The sequence below is a fragment of the Tachypleus tridentatus genome, chromosome 5, assembly GCF_004210375.1.
Source record: "Tachypleus tridentatus isolate NWPU-2018 chromosome 5, ASM421037v1, whole genome shotgun sequence".
In the NCBI taxonomy this organism is placed as follows: Eukaryota; Metazoa; Arthropoda; class Merostomata; order Xiphosura; family Limulidae; genus Tachypleus; species Tachypleus tridentatus.
Window position 1 is genome coordinate 50,834,123 of NC_134829.1, and position 24,927 is coordinate 50,859,049.

The window sequence follows — 24,927 nt, forward strand, 5'->3', positions numbered from 1 at the left end:
ACTAGTTCTTATTGCAACTTGGTTCCCTGAATTAACAGAAAAAAAAATCCAGTTTTCTTGGAAAATTCACTATTGTTTTGTACTGTAGGTAGATAAAAAAATATTAAAATGCTATTTACTGTCATTTTGCATTTACTGTAATACAAACAGAGTTATAAAATATGTTCAAAGTTTTTATGACTTTTTGTTGTTAAGTACAGAGTTGTGAAATGGACTATTTGTGCTCTGCCTACTGCAGAAACCAATATTTAGCACTGAAAGCCTCAACACTTATCTCTGAGAGCAAGTATTTATGGAATCTAGATAATGTAATAAAATAAATATAAGAAATATCTTTTTTTGTAAACACCCAAAACAATTTTTTTCCCAAGGTTTTTGTTTCTTTTGTGGTACCTTTGGTCAGAATGCTCCCTTCAGGAACATTTGGAGAAAGCAGTGAGCAGTCCTGTGCTTCCTTTTGGGAAAACCTACAGGAAGCTGTACAGTTACGTCACTACTGGCCAAACGAGCTGATCTTCCAGAAAGAAGAGATGGATGAGCATCTGTTGTGTCTTTGAATCCATTGAACCAAGCTCCCTCTGGTGAAGGACTCATTAAATTTTGTTGGTGTTCCAATGCTCGCCGCTGTCGTTGTTCTTCTCTCTGTTTTTCTAGATTTAAGAAACAAAAAATGCAATGTAATTACATTTTGTTCAATCAACATTGACAAATGTAATAAAAAACACTTTTCCAGTTGAGAAAATAAGCAGTTGTGCATGGATAATAAGAAACCTATCAATGAAGGAAGTGGCATAGCCACTTGTTAGAAATTAATGAATTGTAAGCATTTTAACAACTTCTGGTAGAAATGTACAAGCAATAATTATTAATTCTAAGAAGGTATTTGTTATCAGAACAAGAAGCATATTAATTACCAAAAGTGCACTTTTGATTTTATAATTATGTGGTTACTTAAGTAAACAATTACACAAGGTGATAGAAAACTTCACTCAACGTGTTTCTAATTGCTACTTACCACAGTGAACATGTACCTATATAAAATTTGATGCTACTAAACTTTCCAACAGACAAGCTGTTTAAGGTATTAAACATAAATATACAACTTAAAATATCATTTGATTCACCAATTATCACTGAGCAATACTAGTCTCAGCTTCTAACAATTTTTGGTTATTATCAACACCAACTTCTGTTACTAGGTGATAAGCAATAATGTAAGTATGAAGTCACCAGACACACTGTGAAAAATTAAGACAAAATGAGCTGTACATTTCAGATAGATATTGAATAATATATTTTTTAGTTAAACCAACATTCACCTTTGCAGGTTCTTCAGGTTGGTATATATATATTATAATGTGTAATGTTGCACCAATTTTATATACATTAACCCTGAAGAGAGAGTGAGTGAATGAGAATGTGTTTCTTTTTTATAGCAAAGCCACATCAGGCTATCTGCTGAGCCAACAGAGGGAAACTGAACCCCTGATTTTGGCGTTGTAAGTCTGTAAACTTACCACTGTTCTAGCAGAGGGCTAACCCTGAAGAAGCCACAAAGGTGAAACATCAGTTTAAATAAAAATATATTATTTTAGGTTTATCTGGAGTATAAAGGTTGTTTTTCTTGGTCTTTATTAAAATATGTAAATCCCTCCAACACACATGCTACAAACTTTGAAAAACACAAAGAAAAAAGTTATATCATTCAAGCTTCATATAAAAAAGCTTAATTACAAAGTTCCCTTAAGCAAACAGTTTTCATTAACAAAACAAATTCCAAGTTACCAAGTTTTCTTACCCAAACCATTCTCAATTACAGAATAACTAAATAACAAAGCTTCCACAACAAACTTCTCAGCCACTAAAACAGCCTCAAAGAAGACAGATTATAGTTCTCAGTTCAAAGTGCTTAATAATAAACAAAGTAAGTTTCAAGATCCTATCCTCAACTTCCTTAGTCACAACTGTTAAACTGCAATGATTTAAGCTGAAAATTCTCCATAAAGATTTCATCTATGGCCTCATCATTCATAATGAAAATAATTATCAAGTTCACATCCTTTATCAGTCAAAACAAAACTGAATTAAAGTTTTTATCCCTAACCTTTATGGTTTATAATGAATATGAATTTCTATGTTGTTTTCAGCCCCAACCTTTCTTTATTTCTCCACTGGAGATATACATTTCATTTCTCAGTCAAGAATGGAAAAAAAAATCAGAATTCTTCTTCAGTAAAAAAGGTTGTTTACATATACAAATAAAGGTCTCAAATCAACACGTAGTGGTAAAATTATATGCGACTGTAAGTACTACCTTATCCAACATACCTGAAGCTAAAACTTGTATCTATTACATGTATATCAGTGATTAAAACACTACTAACCTAAAACTTGTATCTATTACATGTATATCAGTGATTAAAACACTACTAACCTAAAACTTGTATCTATTACATGTATATCAGTGATTAAAACACTACTAACCTAAAACTTGTATCTATTACATGTATATCAGTGATTAAAACACTACTAACCTAAAACTTGTATCTATTACATGTATATCAGTGATTAAAACACTACTAACCTAAAACTTGTATCTATTACATGTATATCAGTGATTAAAACACTACTAACCTAAAACTTGTACCCACTCTCTTTGTTGCTGCTCTAAATCTTCTCCTGCCATGTTGTTACTGTTTGGCTGTCAAAAAGGCAACTGAATTAAGTTTCTTATGCATACATATACATATAAAAACTAATGTATTAACAATATAAATAACTGCCACTGATTTAACTTTGATTTATTTATCAACTGTCAAATAAATCTAACCAGTAATACACAACATAGACAAACCAGTTATTTTCATCATAACAGCTTAACATTCAATGTAAATAAACTTTGATACGGTGGTAAGTACTTATTTGTTTAGAATTAAGCACAAAGCTACACAACAGGCTACTTGTGCTCTGCCCACCATGGGTATTGAAACCACAGTTTCTAATGATGTGATTAAACGATTGAGGCTGCCCAATTGATGAAGCAATGAAATTATTTTGTTTTTGTATGAGCTTTAGAAAAGTATATTTAATTAGAAATACTCATTACCAGGTTGTTTTGAGTTTTAATCCAAAAAGAAGGTTTGCTCTGATCTGAACTTAATATTAATAACAGAAAAAGATGCATTTTTACATAACATATAAAATCAATACTTGTAGTACATACCAATAAACCTGACAATAATACACTAAATAAAGAGAATGATAATTGATTTCTTTGTAAAGGTAAAATCTCTATTTAATGTTTATCCTGAGTTCTCATGTTTTACAGTTTAACTATGAAGAGCATATCACAATAAAAACTGGCAAGAAATAAAAATCAATATAACACTTGGCAACTGAATTTGAGAAAAATTATATATGTTGGGATTAGATTGAAAACACAATTGTAACATTAGAACAGCTCTAAACAGTTTCACAATTAATTACTGAAAATCCTCTATGCACTACATGGAAATTGCACTATTAGAACTTTGAATGTTAGTGACGGTGAGGACAGAAAATCAATAATATTACAATATCCAATCAAAAGTGGAGCAAATTAGAAATAAGAAAAACAGGTGGTCCAAACCAGAGGTCATTAATTATGATAATCCTTGGAGGTACATTAGCAGGAGAATGGCCAACTGCTCAAACTTCAGAAGATGCTTCAGAGTTCTTATGCTGTTTAATGGGAAAATTTAAGAATTCCTTTTCAAGACCCAAAACTAAGGAAAGAAATTAGTTCCAAGAAAAGCAATTTTACACTTCTCTTTGACAACACTTTCAAAATAAAATATACAGTATCTATGCTGAAATGCTAAACATCTCACATTTCCAGAGGGTTTCATCCAATTGTTCACTGATTGTTTTCCTTTTCCTTTGCTTCAAGCCTCTCCCCTAAAACTATTGGCTATAGTAATAAAAAGTGATATTTTCAATAATTCAAATTTCTAATAACATTTGTCAGCATCTTTCACCATGTTCGCTGTTTTTCTTTTGCACTTTCATCTGTTTTGTTTCTTATGACAATCAATGTCATCCATCATTTTTTAATTTTCATCAGCTTTTTGTGCTTCTCAGGTCTTCTTAAGAGCATTCTACTTCGTTCTTACTTCACTGCATGCTGAAAAAAGTTCATTTGTTAATATTTTTTAGTCCAATTGTAGTCCTTCATAACCCTGAAAGTGTTCAAGAGACAGATTCTATTCCAACATGTATTTATAGAAAACACTCTCTCAACTCAGCTTGATCATACAACAAAATAAAGAAAACTTTCAGTAATTCTCATAGTTTGGTTAAGTTTCTCATGAAATCAAAACTCAGTGTGCTGACACTATATTATTTCAGATTAAAGACAGAAAAAAAGACTCACGTAATTCTGCAAACTTCCTAAACTGTTGCACAATTCCAACAACTTCAGTGTTCATTCTGTGGGTATCCTTTAAATATCATAGTACAAACTAAACAATGGTTGCACATTGCTGCCTGGAAATCAAGGATCAAGACAAAACAGATTGAGAACCAAATTACAGTTAAATACAGTTTTCTCCAGTATAGGTTTGGCCAGCTCGAGAAACTGTTCTACATTGTATGAAGAATTTGAGAGCTTGAACTTCTGTGATATTACGTTTCATTTATAGTATGGAGATACTTCAATAAATTGCCTGCAACGGAGCCAGTATCAATTTTCCTTGCTTCTATAGTTACAGCAAGCAGCTTTAGGCATTTCTTTGCTTCCTTTACAATATCCAATTTTATAAACTATTCTCTCCCAAGGTTTTGATGAGTTTCTTGGTACACAGCAAGGAAATATTCTAAGGATTTAGCAGCGGAAATAAGACAAGTAAACTTGGCATGCAGTAGTTTATATTGACAAGCTAGCCTAACTGCTTCACATAATTGTGTGTTTCAGGAACTCAAATCTCCCTGTTTCAATTACTGCTATATATATTAGCCCTCTCACCCCAGGTATCCTTCACTGTACATTACACAAAGTTTTAGCATTTTTCATTCAAAATTTTATTTAAAAACTTTCTGTTTATGTTTTACCAATTAGAAGAGTATTAACAAAGTTTATATAATAATCCATATTTTATAGTATACAAATTTTAAGTTCTTAATTCAACAATTTCCCCTAGGGTGACAAACACAACATTTTCTCTGGGCATCTTGTCTTCTATATTTTATCAATCACCTCTTCAAAAAAGTATGAAATTAAATGTATATTACTCACCATAAAATAACCATTGCACAGACACACCATAAATACCCACATGTCACATCCTGTCCTAAAATTATTTAATGCATAACTTCTACTGGTATAAAAAAGTAGACTAAAGTGTCTTCAATTATCAACAGCAAAAATCATTAACGTTGGATAAGAACTTTATTTCTTATTTTTCATGTTTATTATGTACTTATAATTATTAAAGTAACTAATCTTTTTCTTTAGGTTAGTCAAGATCAAATTAGATAAAATAAATAATGATAATGTGATAAAAATATTTCATGTGACATGCAAGTGAGTGGCTTGTAGTAACTCAAAGTAATTTGGTTAGGCTTCATAATTACTTTGAGAAATAGACTAATTGTAACACAAAGTGATTGAAGGTAAAGACACACAAGTACTTTCATCTACAGCAGATTAAAATCAAATTGAGTCATCTTGGTAACAGCTTAAAATGGAAGCTGAGCTTTTCTCATAATAACAATGAAATAGTTCAGATTGCAGGATGAGGAATTTGAGTAATGTCTAAGGTGCATGTTCATGAACAATTGTATTCATATATTATTAAATTCTGCTAGTGCACTATTACTTCTCAAAACATTTTTACTAAGCAGGTAACATAGACAGGAAACAGTATCATCTTCTACTGAAAGGTCACAATTTTTTTTTTCTTTTTGAGCTTTCGTTTTGCTGAAATATATACAGATTCCAATGTCATACAAATTTTTAACCTCTACATGAAAAAGTTAATTATAGATCTGTAACTTTCCAGACCACAAATTGAAAAATCAAGGGCATTCCATGCCTTGAAATACAGTTTCACATTTTCCCAACCTTTTCATAGTTTCTTCCGATTTCATGATTGCATGGGAACCTTGTTCACAAGAAGTGTTCAAGATTACTGTCAAAAATACTTCAAGAATATCACTAGGAATAGAGCTACAAATAGACTCACTCAACCTTGACTGAGAAAACTTACATAACAAGACAACATGGTTTGATGAAGGGCACTCGTTTCATAACCATGGAAAAGAAAGATCTGATTTTATTAATTAAGCTGTTAATTATTCTTTATTTCATGTTTAATTAATGATTTAACTTTCATAACATCTTTGTTTTATTATTACTATTAATTCTTCCTGGAAGTTAATTTGTTAAGTAACATTGTTTTCTTATGTAACAAGAGAGATAAAGATACTTCCCAATCAGAGAAGGGGTAGTTGTGTCAGCTACGAGTTTTGTTAGTTTAGATATCTGTACAGTTTTGTACAAGAAACTTAAAAATGAAGTGTAGTTTCTATAGAGGTGTTACGTCTTTGCAAAGACAGGTGTTGAATAAGTTAGATGGAATTTGTACAAGTTGTATCTTTAGAACATTCTTTTGGAAAAATAAAACACTTTCATTCTCATCAACTGAAGAGGACTTTGTAACCTTTTCATCAAATCAAAATAAGAACAACAGAATCCTTTATAACAATATTATTCTATATGAGAGTCAACTTTACCTTATTTCTATATAAAAACACACACACTACTTTAACCGACTTTAAATACAATATTTTAACATTTGATAAAACTAAAGACAACATTCTCAACTGATAGAGGCATTAAGCCTTGCACAGAACACACTGAAACTGATAGTGACATCTTTATTACACTTTATTAATATAAAAATCACAGTATTTCCTATCGACCGACAATAAAATATTCAACTAACACCATTATGCTTCACTACTGAAAAGTATTTACATTCTCTTCAAAAAACTTCAAAGTGCACATTATGACTTCTTGCATACCATAATTTCATTTCATAAATTATCTTATAGTTTCAATAGAGCTCTAAACATATCCTGACTTATTTCCTTACTACTTAGTTTTAAAATTCATTATTAAACAATGCCACAACCTATACTCAATAGTAGTTGGTAGCTAAATATGGTTTTCGAACTTCACCACAAAGAATGTCATAGCCTATTTCTGTATTTCTCTTAACTAATTAATAGTTTTATTATTACACATTACCATAAACTATTGTACTCATTTTTAACCGTCTAATAGTTTTACTATTACAATATCATAACCAATTAGAGTAATTATGTTATCACCTAATACTTTTACGTACAACTATAACCTATTCAAGCAATAATTACCACCTAATAGAATTACTATTAGAGACTCACAATCTATTCCAAATATTTCTCTTTGCTGTCTAATGATTTCAGCAAACACAATCAGTATGACAACAAAATAATACATTTTATAGTTTCTATTAAACATCTGAAGCTTACAGATCTACAAAGTAAACAATAATTTTCTTCTTACAATAACTATAAACACTGAATTCATAGTGCAGCATTTGATAACACAGAATTTATGAAACTTTCTAAAGATAAATATCTCAAAACAAGGTTATTAAAACACTGTTCACCAGCAACTTACAGCAAAAGGAAGGGAATTTATCAGTGTGGGTGGTATGTGCCTGCTATACGTCTGAGAAGGAGAGGCATAGCCAGCTATGCTAGGTCCTCCTGATGTACAGGCAGAACTATGTGAAGACTGATTGCAGGATGTAGGGACTATTACTAGCTGAAAAACAGAGAGGATAGAAAATTATATTAAAACAGATTACATTTTTTAAAATTACATTTTTTTTTAGAAACTAATGAAAATTCTATAGTTAAAAATTATTTTTTGAATAACATATTTTATCATGTCCATATTTCTTTCAAGACATTGTTTAATTTTAATTAAAAGGCAGCTCTATTAATATGGTTTCAAAATTTTATGTGAACTTAAAATTTAGATATACTGAACATTATCTACTTTCAAATTTCTAATCAGAAATGACAATACAGATTCAGAAATATCTTTACTATGCAAAAATGGGTATCAAAAAAGGTCCTGACTGTCTCTACTATACAAATATGGGTGCTGACATAAGTCGAGAGATTATCTCTACTATACAAATACGGGTGCTGACATAATCTCTACTATACAAATAGGTGAGATTATCTCTACTATACAAATATGGCTGTCGACACAGGTCAAGGGGTTATATTTAATAGAAAATAATTATATAGCTGTCAGCAAATAATGAGAGGTTATAATTGAAATAAAATATGAATAGTATGAAAAGTTTATTTAGTGTAGATTGATTTCATGAAAAAGACAACAAAATTATTAAGACCATAATGTACAAGATAATTAACTAAGATTCAGTACCAGAACGTGAAGCACCTAAGCTAAACAAAACAGATAAAAACTAGAATGCTCCACCAGTACAGATAATCTAACCAGACTGTACATTCCAACAAAGATAAAAATATATTATTGCTCAAACCAAATAAAAAACTGATTTTTACAATCTGTGAAACATGATTTAACTAACTGAAACAGTACTAAAATAATCATTAAATTACCTATAAATGATTTAACTCTCTCCACATGAGATTAGTTGAATTGACCAACCTCAAAACCATTTTGTAGTTATTACAATTTCCATACTATTACTTTTAATATAGTATGTGTATCTTTAAAAATTTGCCAGGTGTTTAATAAACATTAAATCATTTGTACACAAATCAGTTTTTTAGTGAAGTAGTTTCAATAAGTGCAAAGGATTTGTCTGGGAATATATCAAATCTTTTTTCTTTTTTTTTTTGGTGAATAGTTTGAGAGCAAAGTGAATTTTAAGTTGACATTAAAATATTTTTCTTTATCTCAAAAACCTCAAATTGCATTCTTACAACCTCTAAAACCTACTAAAAAATAAAACTTTTTTTACAATAACATTTTATATCTTATCTGTTATTACCTCAGCTTTAACCATATATATTTGATTCTTCTGCCAGTAGGCAAATAGAAGTATAGTGAAAACTTGTAAAATCAGAAATAGAATGAGCAGCTGTGTTCTTTTTTTTTGTTATTGTTAACAAAGTTTTAAAGTACTTCTTTTCAGAGTTTTAAACACTAAACACTTATGGTCAATATATGTTTATATTATGGTCAATGAAGGAAGTAGAAATCTGCTATAACTAAAAAAACAACTCACCACTTGTGTTACTACACCATGTGACATTGAAATACAATACTCTGAAAACACGATGTGGAATTTACCAGCTTATGTATTCAACAGTGTTTACAAAGATAATCCCCTCGAGTAATAACATTGCACTTTGAATCTCTAAAAACTTTTAATATGTGGTTTGGAGCTGGTTTGATAAATATTGAAAGTGTTTGAGCATTGGTCATTCTTCTGGAATGTTTGGAATTTTTTAGTATACCATAAAGGCATACAGAGCTATTGTTTGTTTGCATAGTTACAAAATCCTATTTCTCTTTCAGCAAACTTATTCATCAACCAATAAATATTATTTATTCACAAATGCTTGAATTTTAGTTATTCAAACATAGAAGAATAAATAAAAAATATTTTCAAATGCAAAGAATTTGCACACTTAGAGTTATGAGATTTTTGCTCAGAATTCATATGTGCTAAGAATCACTGTAAACCTCATTTGTTCTTTCAAGTGGAGGGTGAAGAGATATTAATTTTTGTAGACTTCAAATATATATTTTAGAAAACAAGTAAATTATCAACTTAATATACTGGTGCACACAAAACCCATGTTATTTATCTGGGTTTCTAAACAAGCTACACATGGCTTTCGAAAATTCTCATATCTGTTCAGATTAACAACTTGGTCCTCAGACCTGAACAGTTTTAGTAAAATTATGACTTTCTCCTTCAAGCTATTTTGAAACAACTGTCAGATTTATATACACAAAAACTGACATTTCTCTTGGTAGTAAATACGTATTCAAAAAATTTAATTAAGGTTTCAAAATAAGATAGTAGTAGGAAGAGCCATTCTACTAAATTAGCTGATTATACTGACATCTCTGCAAATCATATAGTTGGGAAGTTCTTATTTTATATTCTAGCTTTTTTATGTCTCAAATTCAAGTTTTTAATTAAGTTACCACTGTACACATTGTTTGGTAGGCATAATAAAAACTGAGAAATAAGACAATAAGAAGAAAAACAAAAATTGATATTTATATATTTTTCCATTGTATTTCTTTTTAAATTAAAACATATAATATTAAAATATGAATTATAAATGATGTTTTAATGTCAATTTCATTAACAAACATTATTCATAATTTTTTAAAAATAATTCTCTATAAAGGTCATGACATGCACTCTAATCTGCCCACAGTAAAAGGGTTAATGTATAACACTACTTCAAATAGATCAGGCAATGGCTAGTCATCATTATTAAAGCTAAATAAAATTATGCACAGACATTTTTAAAGCAACTTTGATGCCCGTTTCCAACCAATTAATTTTATTAGTTAAATGTGATTTAACTAAGATTTCCATAAATTTGTAGATGAAAACCATATGATTACAGTAAGATTCACTTTAAAATACTAATAAACAGTAAGAGTCACAAATTACTTTTGAGTAATAAAACCACTTTTTTGCTGACATGTAAAACAATTTTTCTATTAAACTTTTGAAGTAAAATAGTGTAAACAAACAAAATAATTTAATTAAAAAATATTAGAAAATATTGTCTAAAGGTTATAATTTTCCCATACTGAAAACAGATTTCCCACAAGTACTTATTTCTGCTGTTGTTCTTGTTCATTGCTGCCCTCTATATGAAAAAAAATTTTTTTTAGAATGCCACACGTCTTGAACTCCCACAATCAACATGGTTCAGCTGCGTATCATGTCATCACATGACAACCCTCTGCCAACAGAAGAGTAATACACTTTCCTGAAGTATGTGACTCTCACTGTTTGATTCTACCTAGCTATCACCTTGTACATTATAGGAAAATAATAGCATCCTAGGTGGTACATTACCTCTTTTCATATGTGTAGCTAGAATCCCACACTGAAAAAGTGGAGAGACAACTGCAAGAGATAGAAATAAGTATCCTTCAAAAGCATCCAAAGAACACCCATAAAATGTGATCCCTGTTGGAAAAGGAACACACTTGGGAGACCACACCACTTCTGTACCAGGAATACTCTGCACCCAACATGGAAACTGTTGTAACATACATGGACCAAGAAGGAGAGAAAACTGGTTGAGTTGAAATTCGACCACAGAATCTCATTCCCATAGAACAAAGACTGTACAAGAAGTATCTAGAGACAGGAATGCGGGAAAGCTAACCTGAAGATGGCCTAAGAAGGTTGAAACGTTTTCCTCTATTTCCATAAATGTTTTAATACCCACACCAGCCATCTTGAGATACATCTAAAATGGATGTACTCCAAGATGTAGAGTGAGTAAATTGCAGTGGACCATAAGCAGCCAGTCAACTTCTATACAAAATTAAGCAACTCATGGTAGGAGGAGGGCCCACACCACTTTCACTTCAAGTAAAATAAAATCACATGTTGTGCAAACTAATCTACAAAATGAGCATATTTGTGCAAATACAAAACAATCCACACATCTTGGAGCCCAACATCTGAATGATAGTAGGAAGATATGCGACAACACGACAAGTCACATCAAAATCACACTGGCATCCTACTGTGCAACATCAGTCTCAAGCAATAAAATGCTTTGAAGTGGTGCAGCAGCAGAACTGTTGCCCCAATTAAACTTATCCACCAGATAGGACTGCACAGAAGGAAGAGTGCAAAACCACACTCCAGGTCCCACAGCACAAAAGTGTATCATCTCCAGAAACATTTAGCAAATGGACTCTCTAATTAGAACCACATAGAAGTTTGATGCAACATCAATCTCGAGGACTCATCACAGACAGATATAGATATTGGAGCAAACTGAGTGTGGAAGATGACACAAGTCTGAGGATTTATGTTGATTTATCCAGCTCTAATCCAAAACCATTAGTAGGAAACCAACATACAATTGATCGTATGATGAGGGATCTCAATCTAGACATGAAGTGAAATGTGGCAGACCTACTCCAAAGCAACTCATCCTCTGGATAGGACTGCACAAAGGATAGAGCACAACAACAACCTCCAAGTCCCATCACCTGGAGATAGACTGCATTTCGAAAATATAGACAACCTCACTGTCTGGGCAGAACTGCACAGAAGTTGAGCACAACATCAATCTCTAGGATCCACCACATAGAGATGGAACACATAATTGGAGGATCACACATCATCTACATCACCACCCTACTCTCTAATGAATGGAAGCAAACAGACTTGGGACCCTTCCACGGTCCACAACCCTTGTGGTACAGAACTGAAAAGTGGGAAGGACTCCCATTATTGGAAACAGTGCAACAAGCAATTACAAAAACCCCACTGAGAAAAGCAGACTGCTTCTGATTTATTCAATCAAATGGGCAGCAAGAATGAACAGCTATCCAATTCTGCTTCATCCATGTACGTCCATTGGTTAGTATAGCCAGGAAGAGACACATTAATGAAGCCAGTGTATCGCAAGGAGAAACCTACTACTGATATTTTGGTACACCCATTTTAACAATGTGTGTTAAAGACCACAGATGTACATCATAGCTGTACAGTGTGGATTCGAGATAGGTTGAGCATACCTGGCCAAGCAACACTCTCCACCAAGCAGGATCTGAAACCTAAATGGGACAAGCTCCTGGAAGGAAGTATATATAGAAAGAAAAGATAATTCATCCAGTCAGAATTCCACTGAAGTTTAAAGAATGGCAACAGTACAAAGAAGGTACCCTATTGAGAAAGAAATAGCTACTCAATAAAAATAGAAGGAGATAAATGTATTAGGTGGAGGGCACATGTCTAGCTGAATAGTTTTCTTCAATGGATGATGGAAGTAAGACCACAGAAAAAAAAAGGGAAGATGCCTGATCTCAGAGTCCCCACATTAATCTAAATACTCAGGAAAGTTTCAAGAATAAGTAGATGAAGAAAAGAAGTTACCCAGTACTCACAAAAGTGGAAGGTTGATGAACCAGTGAAAAAAACAGTATCCTTTTCAACAAGATTTCAACAGCAACAAAACCATATGTAAAATGACAAGACTGAAGACGACAATAGTGCTAATGATGAACAGAGAGAGAAAGTATTCTCTGATGAAACATTCAGAGTACAAGCAGATTGGATCAGAAAGCAGGTCATATTGAACAAGTATTTTAGGATAGTTGTAAAGGTAAAATGAAGATAGGAGAAAGGGATAGGATTAACAGGGGCAATCTCACCACGTGAGCAAAAGTGATGTTGAGAGTCAAGGAAAGATTGACCAGCTTCTGATAAGCCAAATCATAAAGATTAGAGATCCACAAATGATGAAGCATGCTAACACCAGCCTTTAACTGACAAACAAAATGCTCACCATGAACCCAGGTGTCAGGGAAAGAAAGGGAGTCCAACAATGAGTGCCATCTTAAAAAAACACACAAAAAACAGTATCATATGATTAGTTGGTTGGTTGATTTAGTGTTTTATGGCACAAAACAGCTAGGCTATCTGTGCCAAACATCCAGTAAAAAGTTAAAATTAAATTTAGTAAAATTAATAAAAGGAAATTAAGGTAAAACAAAACAAAGTTTAAAAAATACATAAATAGCATAAAACCAATGTTTACATCTAGTCTACAGCAGTAAGAGAAAAACCACAGTAATACATGTTGTAAAGGACTTTCTGTAGCATAATTGTAATTATCAAAACTCGTCAGGAAGACAAACAGGTAAGTACAAAAACCACTATCAGTCACCTGAAGTTGGCCTTTCCAGTCCTGGTTATTTGACGTTAAGGCCATTTTCAAAAAGTAAAGTAATAAAATTTTAAAAGACTTGTAGCAAAATTTTAATGATAACTCTCCAGGATGACTAATGGGTACTTCAAACAGCTGCATTAGTCACCTGAAGATGGCCTTTCCAGTCCTGGTTTCAAGTTATTTAATGTTACAGCCATTTTCTAATTTCAAATTCGAACTAGATTGACTTTGATTCTTAAAAAGGAATCACATTAAAAAAGGTCTAATGTATACATTAAAACACTTCAATGGCATTAAAAAGATTAATTGGCCTTTAAAAAACTAAAAACATTACCAAGGTGGACAGTGTCACCATCACCAATAACACTGTCTAACGTTATGGACAAACCTTGGGACAAAACATGTTTAAAATGGTGCTGTTGTTGAGAGTCATAATGATGGCAGGAAAGTAAAATGTGACTTATTGTGACGTGAGTGTTACAGAGACTACACACTGATGCATCAGTTCCAGATAAAAGAAAGCGATGAGTTAAAAAACTGTAACCAATGCGTAGTCTAGTTAGAAAAACTTCCTCTTTCTGATCATTATCATATAAAAACTGGAAATGGAACACACCAGATAAGGCATAATAAAAAAGACAGTTAGGCCTAATAGATTTTGGAGAAAATAAAAAGGAAAGAAGAAAACAAAAACTGTTAAAATCCTCCTTTTCATGAACAGGTTCAGAAAAATGCAAGAACCCAAACATTGTTGGAAGAAACAAAGACATCTCCAATAATGACCAATCTCCTGATGAATGACAGCCAATAAATACTCAGTTAAGACCCTCAGACCTTAAGCTGGTAATAACAGTTGAAGTATCAGTAACACCATCAGATGTTGTAAAACAAACTTTGGAATTCATCTTAAGCCTCAAAAAGTTCACAAATGACAAAAAACATATAAAAAAACAGAGGTACATTACTGTGGCAAACTACAACAGACAAAATTAATTGTACCTAATAAGTAAATCAGTATTTCAAAGTGATTTAATTGCAAAATGCAGCTGAACCACATGAAATCAAAATATATGTGAGAATTCGAGGACTTAAAATACAATTTCTGCATATATAGAACACTGAACAAAAGCTACTATACATGTAGAAAGTAGCAAAGTAACCTATCTGAAATGTTTTTAAGAGTAATTGAACACATATAAATGCAATATAAAATCAACAGAAGAAAGCCTTTCATTTTATATAAAGCTATCTTTATACCTGGGACGATGGTGTTGGTCCAACAACTGCAACAGAATTATGACGTTTAAATGGAGCTCCAGCACCAGGTTTGCCCCATGGATCATACAGCTGCATCTCCTCTTTAAAGTAACATATAATGATTTATAAATATATATGCAAACAGTCATACACACTAACTATATTTCATAATGTAAACAACTATTAATTCATTCACAATTTTCATAACCCTAACAACCAGAGGAGGTTTAAAAAAAAATTGAAATATGAATTTTTTTTTCAAAATCCACCAATCATCTCACCTAAAATGAATTAAACTATTCTATTCGAAGAATTCTTAAACAGCTTAAACAATATATTTTGTATATGGAAACATTATCATTAATTTACCAAATGATCTGTTTTTGTAAATTGTGACTAAGTCTGTGACCAGACAATATTTTTTCCACAGGTTTAAAGAAAATCAAAGATCAGATACACACATGTTCCCTCATACTTAGTCAAACAAAACAACAGTGGGAACACGTCTGACAAGTGCAGAACTGTCACTCTCCTCTCAATTGGTTGTTCTGAAAATTATAGATATGTTAACCTGACTTCTTAATAGGATATTTTCTAGTTTGATAAAACAACTTCTGCAAAATTATCTAGTAAAGTATGATATTATAAAATAAATAAACAAGGATTCACCATAGAAAAATATTGCTGATATAATGTGTTACCTGGTATGCTTAAGGCTAATAATGTGTTAACATTTGAAAGAAAATCTCATCAGTTTGGGTTGGAGAAAGACTAGTAAATTGGATTGTAGAATGGCTGGATGAGAGAAAGAAAAAAAAAAGTTAATTGTAATGGAATCCAATTAGTTTAGATCCTTGTTAGTAGTGGATACCCCAGGGGGTCAGTACTTTTTTTCATCAACAGTGTGAATAAGGACATAATTTGTAAAGTTTCCACACAAAATTAAATGTTTAGCTGTACTGATAACAAACAAAATACCTGTCTCTAGTGACAGGAAAAGTTTAAGTTAACCTATCAATTCTAGTTACTTGATGGACTTTGAAAGGTTAATTGTGTTACACTTTTGGTTCAACTCACAGCCAAAGCTCTGAGCTAATTATACTGCACACACTGTGTGTGTGTGTGTTTCTTATAGCAAAACCACATCAGTCTATCTGCTGAGTCCATCGAGGGAAATCGAACCCCTGAATTTAGTGTTGTAAATCCGTAGACTTACCACTGTACTAGCAGGGGGGACCTGCACATTGTGAAGAGTAATTATTGAACATTTCAGTTATGCTAACAGCTGATCAGTAATAACATACAGTAAATGTACATTTTTATTCTTTGTGTCACATTTTGAAATGTTAATGATGGTGTGATTAAGTCTTAATAATTTGGTGTATGATATCCTGCTTCCAAAATAAAATCTGACATCAACATTACTCCTGTCTGTTCTACAGTCAGTTCAAAAGTGAATGTTAAGCTTTACTTTGCCTGTGTAGTTTTTCAAATGGGAAACAGACCAATGTTTGGAAAGACACCTCAGCTATCAATATACAAGATGGTTGAGATACTAAAGAATGAATTAATTTAATTGGATAGTTCAACATATAGCCTTTAATTATAGTAAAATGAAAATAATGCATTTAGGTTATAATTTGAAGTAAATTTAATAAGTGACAAAGCACACACAGTGTCAATGAAGAAAATGATCCTGGTATAGTGATGGACAAATCTCTCAAACCATTGAAGCAGTACTCTACCACTAACAGCAAACCTAACAGAATTTTAAAAGCATAGTTATTCATAAACATTCTGATTATTTAAAAGAAAATCATTAAATTAAATACTGTATACAGTTTTGGTTTCCTCACCTATAAAAAAGAATAATGACTCAATGGAAAAAAAGTCTAGGTACAGCTATAAGAACAATATCCGAGGTAGAAGTGTTGTCTTATACAAAATGATTAAAGAACTTATTAAAGCATCTTCACTTGATAAAAGAAGAGAAACAGGTGATTTTAACAAAGTTTACAAGATCTTTCCATGATTGATAGGATTAAGGCCTCTGTTTTATTTGTGAAATATTCTGAAGACAACAGAACGAGAGGATAAGAGCCAAGATTTGGAAGGCAAGCATGGCTCCAGTTAAGAAAACTATTTTTCTAACAGGATGATTGACTTTTGAAATGGGTTGTCATTGACATTTATGATGTTAGAAAATTGAATAGCTTCCAGGAATCAATTTAACACAAAAATATGATACTCTATAACACAAATGTTTTCAAAAGGTGTACTTTTCTTTTCCTGAGGAAACGTCAACCTATCAAAAGCAATAGAGTCCTAGCGTATCATATTATTGTAATTTTCATCAGTGAATGCCAGTAATTTATAAAAGTTTAAAACGAGAGTCAGTGATTCCCTGAAAATTGAAGCATCGATTTAGGTTTTTACTTTTCTTCAAAGGTGAGTGTGCAGAGACAGCTTAGAAGGAACAAATGGTCCCTCATTGTCTGTATGTTATCATCATCTACAACTCAGACTATCTTATTCTAATTATAGTAAGAAGTGTCTAACTTTATTTTAATCAGTTTTTTATATGATACAATCAAACCTTACTTCATACACTTTACACTTACAGTTTAATTTCTACTTTGTTAACTGTAACCTGACTTACCTTTCACAGCCTTTTTAACTACATTAACAACTTACCTTCTTTTGTTCATCATAATCCAATATAACTTTTTCTTAAGTTATTCACTACACCCTACTTTTAGCTAAGTTTCATACTTTTGAGTTTAAATGTCTACAGTGGATTTGTTTACTTTATTTACATTTACTAAGTCTCAGCTTTGTTTCCCTACTCAATATTATTAATCAAAATGTACACATTTTTAGTATTTTCCACATCTATATCTTCCTCCTGTATAATCACAAACTTTACCTCTCTCCTTTTCCCACTGAAGTCTTTTCTGTTCTACCTTACTGAGAGTTTGTCCAGGCATTTCTGGTTGTGACAACGACCGACGTCGAGGAAATGTTGCAGAATTATTTGGTGGGCTGGAAGAAGAGATTGGGCATGGGGAGGTAGGATTTGGCAGAAAGCCACATGTTGAATCTCTGTGTGCCCAATTTGGAAGCCCACTGTGAAATTAATAAACCACATTACCAAGTAGCTGCTAGAATATCCAATAAATGGACTAGTATATCTAACAGTAAATTAAGATGTTTTCATTAATTTTGTGAATAATGTAATTTCTTTTCTATAATGATATACACTTGCTGGCTTCCTGAAAGTTGTTTCACCTTTCATTACAGGGTTTTAAATTACCTTAATCTATTCTTTAATTATTTCAAACACTACCTAGTTTACAAAATTTCCTGTCAAACTCAAAATTTTAGGCACAAGCCAATGTGATGAAAATATATATTTCTTCAATTATTTCTAGCCACAAATTCATTTCAACGAGAATACAATCCCATTACACTATCAATAACCTTTACCTCATTTGACAAAAATAAAATTCCAATTCCTTATTGCTAACTTTATTTCCTTTGGTTAAATTTTAACCCCAGTTCACTACCTTTATCATGTTTTGTTAAAAATGTAATCCAAATCCATTATTACACAGCTTTAACTAGTTTGATTAAAGCATAATCCAAATCCATTATAATTAAGCTTTATGTGATTTTGTGAAAATAGAAACTCAATCCATTGTCACAAAGCAATACCGAGTTAGGTGAAAATATAATCAGAATAGATTAACATTTGTACCTAGTTTAGTCGTAATATAATCCCAATATATTATCACTAACCTGTATGTAGTTTGGTGAAGAAAAAAAAATCCAACTGACAATCATTAATCATTAACTACCTTGATCAATATATATTCCTCCTTCAGTACTAGTAACTTCTATTCAGGTATATGAAAATATATTTTTTTTATCACCACAATATCCTAATGTTAAGAGAATGGAACTTTATTATTTATGATTAATTTCAGCTATTATCCATTACTACTTTAGATTTAACATTTTCCTAATATGAAAATATATATTTCTGATGGTTTCTTTGTTTATTTAGAATTTCGTGCAAAGCTACTAGAATGCTATCTGCAGTAGCCGTTCCTAATTTAGCAGTGTAAGACTAGAGGGAAGGCAGCTAGTCATCACCACCTAACACCAACTCTTGGGCTACTCTTTTACCAATGAATAGTGGGATTGACTGTCACATTATAACACCCCCACAGCTGAAAGGGCAAGCATGTTTGGTGCAACAGGAATTCGAACTTGCAACCCTCAGATTACAAGTCGAACACCTTAACCCACCTGGCCATGCCAGGCCATTTCTGATAGATACTCATCACACAGAATAACTATATTCCTCATGCATATGCTTATGGGACTTACATACCACTGGCCTTAAGATATCTCCCACCTAAATTCATGTTTAACATGAACTGTGTTAGTGCATGATGACATCATTAGGCGAGAAAAACCTCCACCAATAGAACAGCAACACAACATTCATTCTCAGTAATTGCCTCTATGCACGTGCACTCATGAAAGCACAATGAAAGAAAATGTGCAGCAGAAGTGAAGAGGACATGTAGGAACAGATTCAGAAGTATCCATCAGAATTACATTTTCAGCTTAGTGAAGTGTTAACTTCAAAGACTGTATTTAAACAGAAACACTAGAACCCCATTGTGGGGTTCTACTTGTAGGGGGATTGGTGCAAAATTTTACACAGATGACTCTCTTTCAGAAAGCTTTCAAACTAAATCCTATGCAAATGGCAGGGGTTTCATTGGGACTCATCCATGGAAGACTACATCTCATTTTGACCAGGTATACTTTTTGCTCAAAATGTTTGTTGAGGGAGGGGGATGAGAAGAGACAAGTGTGCTTCAGGGGTTAGTGGAACGAGAACACAACTACCAGAGTGGAGCGAGAACACAACTACCAGAGTGGAACGAGAACACGAACCAGAGTGGAGCGAGACACAACTACCAGAGTGGAGCGAGAACACGACTGACAGAGTGGAACGAGAACACGACTGACAGAGAACACGACTGACAGAGTGGACCAGAGTGGAACGAGAACACGACTGACAGAGTGGAACGAGAACACGACTGACAGAGTGGAACGAGAACACGACTGACAGAGTGGAACGAGAACACGACTGACAGAGTGGAGCGAGAACACCACTGACAGAGTGGAGCAGACTGACAGAGTGGAACGAGAATACGACTGACAGACTGGAACGAGAACACAACTGACAGACTGGAACGAGAACACAACTGACAGACTGGAACGAGAACACAACTACCAGAGTGGAACGAGAACACAACTACCAGAGTGGAACGAGAACACAACTATCAGAGTACTTGCACACAAGCAGATGGATAGCAACTAGGTGTAACATGGTTGGAGATATGTTCAAACCACACCTTGTGTGCTTACTCAACTACTGAACAAAACTCTGGTTGCAAGAGAAGATCTCTGTAGTTGTGCATTACGTTTTTGTACAGCATATGCCCACCTTAACTCTACTAAACAGACTCCAACTGCAGGAGAAGGACACAATTGTTTTTGTTTTTTTTAGAGGAGATTGACACAACACTGACAGAGTAATCATCACCCCACTTCCACATCTTGTGCTAAGCCCAAATGGTGAGAATTCTCTATGGTACATCAACCCAGTAGTTAGGAACTGCGATGTAATAAAAATCACCTGTGCTCAACTTGAAGAAAAAGGAGAAAATGTTCACACTGAGAGACCCATTAGCTAAGAAGTTCTTTTACTGGAGACAGTGGAAAAGGTGACTGTTAAACACAATTTTTTAAAAACCAGAATACATGAACCAAAGAAATGGGCAGAGCACTTTCACTGTGCTGACTTTTTCCATGATAGCTCCTGGAATAAGTACCAGTCTACATTGGACAGTTGAATAAATATGTATACAAAGAGAAGACTGGTAGCATCAGGGCAGACAGTTTGAGTGATTTTCCATTATCCTGGCTTGATGCATATGTTGAGCAAGTATATCCTGAGAGGCATAATAAGCCACCTGATTGAATCTTGAGAAGTTTAAAGGGGAGTTGAAAAGAAAAACATACTTACTATTCTCATAATTGTTGGATTGACTGAAGAATGGTAGCTGATGGAAGTTGAAACAGGCAGATGATGAAGAGATGTGATGAAAGTGAGGGTAAGTTGTCCACATGCAAACTAGGAGGACCTCATCCAAAAGCTTGTAAAAAATAGGAAGAGAGTGAGTCAAGTGATAAATCAAATATGAAGATGAAATAGCACGTGAACATCCAGCATCCATACCCAAATACAGAAGTGCCAAACAGACAAGTTGCCAGTTCCATCAAATAATAGTAAAAGTAGAGAAGCCCCAGTAAGAAGAGATATCCAAGGAAAGGGACAGACGATGGTAAAGATTCCAAAAGGATAAGTCCTTTGTAAGTAACATCAAGCAGGAACCAACCCAGGTCTGAACAATCATATAGGTGAAAGACAGAAGGAAGGGAGATAGAGAAGTACAGTTACCTTCATAAGTGGTAGAGGTCTTAGGAAGGAAAGACTGGTTTAGGGAGAGAAGTATGCAAGTGCAAGGGAGTAAATAGCATCAGTAGCATTGACATCTAAGTGATGTAAGCACAAATATGAATAGAAAGACAGTATAAAAACAAGATGCCAATCACTCGAGAGTGGGACATAAAAGCATGCAAGACTACAGTAAAGTCTCAGTCAGGCATAAGAATTTTGTGAGGAGGTTGAAAAAAAATGGAGCAGAATATGTTAGAGGGGACAGAGGTAAAAAAAAGAAAAAAAACTGTTATACCAGATATCCAGCAACTGTAGAGGCTGAAAACATACAGACCAACAGCCAGATAAAAAAAGGCGAAAGGTGGTTCTCAATAGGACAACCAGGACAAAACTAGCAAGTGGACTAAAGATAAAGACCTACCACTTTTATTAATAGATAAACAGAGTGGAAGAGTAACAAGAATATGAAAAGAAGAATGCCACATAATCAAACAAGAATATGAAAAGAAGAATGTCACATAATCAAACAAGAATATGAAAAGAAGAATGTCACATAATCAAACAAGAATATGAAAAGAAGAATGTCACATAATCAAACAGTTTGGATTGACGAGTAACAGACCAGACAAATCACACACAAAGATGGAAGGATATCTCTCAATGAACAAAGGACATGTGATACTGAAGTGACAGACAAGAGGGCATTGGGTAGAGGAAGGGGATCTAGATGCTAAGCAAAGAAGCAGAGAAGAACCAAGTCTGAACTGGCTATCAAAAATAAGACCAGATAAGTGTTGTGCATCTAGGTGAGGACCCAAGAGAGGATATGACAAACAGGCATACAGAAAAAAAGGTGAGACTAAGCCTAACTAAAGGCATTAATTGGTTGTGTAAACCTCCAACTGGGTTGTTTTGGCATTATATCATCATGCATTTCATTTTAAATACATGAACTTCGGTGGAAGTTACTTCAAGATTTGTGGCATGTAAGTCTCAAAGACAGATGCACAAAAAAGATAGCTATTCTGTATGTGAGGACAAATTATCCTCTCAGAAATTTCAAAGTAAATGAGAAAATAAAAATTAAACAAGGAAAGAACTAAATACTGTGCTTCAATATCACAACTTGACTAAAAATGTAATGATAAAAGGAACTAAACTTAAGCCTGTGCTTTCAGGCACAAAACAGCCCTTCTTCATATGAATATAAAAAAAAACACCTGAGAAATAGCTGTTATCAACCTGAAAGTACAGGTTTAGATTACAGTGATAGAATATACAAGTCAGGACAATCTTACCCATCATCTGTCCGTTGATATGTATGATAGTGGGAGTTCATATCTGTCACACCATCTTCATTCTTTTTATTTCTGTTTTATTTTCCCGATATTAAGGGATAAAGCTTGAAAAAAGTAAATGAAAACTTATTTTAACAACTTTATCTTCTGTGAAAACAATAGAAGTTAATACTTGTTAACCACAAAACTAAATCTAATACACATGAAGAACACTAAATGTGGGAAACAGCAGTAAAAATATAATGCAACGTAGTAAAAGTGTTTAAAATATAGATTGAACACAAGAGAAATGAATACATTAAAACACATAAACTACAGAATAAACAGAATGTAATGTACCTTCATATTAACTTACAGAAATTACATATCACATACAACAGTGATGTTGTCTATAAAACATTTAAGAGATTTAATTTTAAATGACATAATAGTACAATAGTTTCTTTTTTCTTATTTCCAGGTATCCTACTACATTAAAATTTTTTATCAGTTCTGAAGTAAAGGAATAACATACCACAATAATTTATGGTAATGATAAAACAACATGCTCGACACAAGTGTTATTACTATTCCTGTCTCCCAGTACTTCATCAATCACCGATATTAAGATGCTTGAAATAAAAAATATAACTCCAAAACATACTCTTGATCTGTGAATACTAAGCTTAGCTTACAGTTTCATCCTTCCAAAGTCTTAAAGACAAGCCTCACAAACATTTGGTAAGCAACTGTAAACTACACAACCCTTTCCTAACTTACCAGAATTCATTAAAGATGATACTTACGAAGTATTGGTTTAGCTTGACATCTAAAACATCTCCACTAATCCATAAAATTTATAATCCTTATATTACTGAATACAACTGATCCTACTATAGTAACAACACAAACTTTACTTTGTTACATTAACCACGAACAAAAATAAAATGAAAAAAGTATGATTTATTTTATCTAAATTAGATGAAAGAATCACTGTAGAGTTACCTAGATTGCCAAGAAACAAATTTAAGTGAGAGAAACCAATTTAGTAAGTAGATTCAATTATTGTTTGATAGAGCTGGGCAATCAGTAATACTTGCTAATCAATTAACCATTTCTCAATGGCTCAAAGGCTGTGTCATTGCATTTGTTAACTTGCATTCAAAATTTTATGGAACTATTATGTTATAAATTTATGTCAACAAGTTTGGAATCAACTTGTAAATTATAATCCAAACTATAATAATATATAAGAGTTAATTTCTTAATTTGAAAGTAAATAGTAAAAGAACACATCTAAATATATAGATTTTAGTGAGTCATGTGGAATGTTGAGTGCAGCACTGTTTAAAATTAGATGTTTATGGTGTCAAAATACTAAGTCTATAATTTTGTAAAAATCAGGAACTCAAATTATCAATATTGACAAGCTAGAATATAAAACAAGAACCTCATATCTTTTTATTTTGCTGAGTATAAAATTATTTTTAATATGCAAATCAGCCAATCACAAGATAACTACAGCTGATATGAATCTGCAGTTGAATAGCATGTATCAGAGTTACAGTTTGACATTCTTCAGGTTTTGTAGGCAGTGTGTTACCACTGATAACTGATCAGTTGGGGAAACTTTTGTAAATACATTTCAGTAGTAGAAATAGTGATGTAAATATATAGGTGTGTTAGGCTACTGATTTTTCTTCAGTGGTTTCTGTGACTTTTTGGCAATAAATTCAAAAGTAAACGAACAGCACACACACCACTTGTGTACATACATATATACAAATATATATTAAAAACAGGTTAAGCATACATACAAAATTCTTTACGCTATGAAGATCATAGTTGTATCTTAAACCTTAT

General features: G+C 32.7%; 2 protein-coding genes across 2 annotated transcripts in view; both read right to left on the minus strand.

The window, feature by feature from the left end:
- The window catches only part of LOC143251156 (uncharacterized), a 122,932-nt gene that overhangs the window by 89,372 nt on the left and 8,633 nt on the right, over positions 1–24,927 (minus strand). The window lies entirely within an intron of this gene.
- On the minus strand, positions 394–21,470 carry LOC143251157 (uncharacterized). Its single transcript, XM_076502551.1, has 6 exons — positions 21,353–21,470; positions 18,170–18,369; positions 15,244–15,344; positions 7,706–7,852; positions 2,635–2,701; positions 394–650 (listed from the first exon to the last, which is right to left on the minus strand). Exons 2-6 carry the CDS (start codon positions 18,228–18,230, stop codon positions 400–402), a joined length of 627 nt encoding a protein of 208 aa, XP_076358666.1. The 5' UTR covers positions 18,231–18,369; positions 21,353–21,470; the 3' UTR covers positions 394–399.

Coding starts and splice junctions, on each gene's coding strand:
- LOC143251157 (XM_076502551.1), bottom strand. CDS start 18,230: ATGCCTGGACAAACTCTCAGTAAGGTAGAACAGAAAAGACTTCAGTGG. Junction 15,345..18,169: donor TCAGTGGGAAAAGGAGAGAG/GTAAAGTTTGTG, acceptor GTTACTTTAAAG/AGGAGATGCAGCTGTATGAT. Junction 7,853..15,243: donor GACCAACACCATCGTCCCAG/GTATAAAGATAG, acceptor TCTGTTTTTCAG/CTAGTAATAGTCCCTACATC.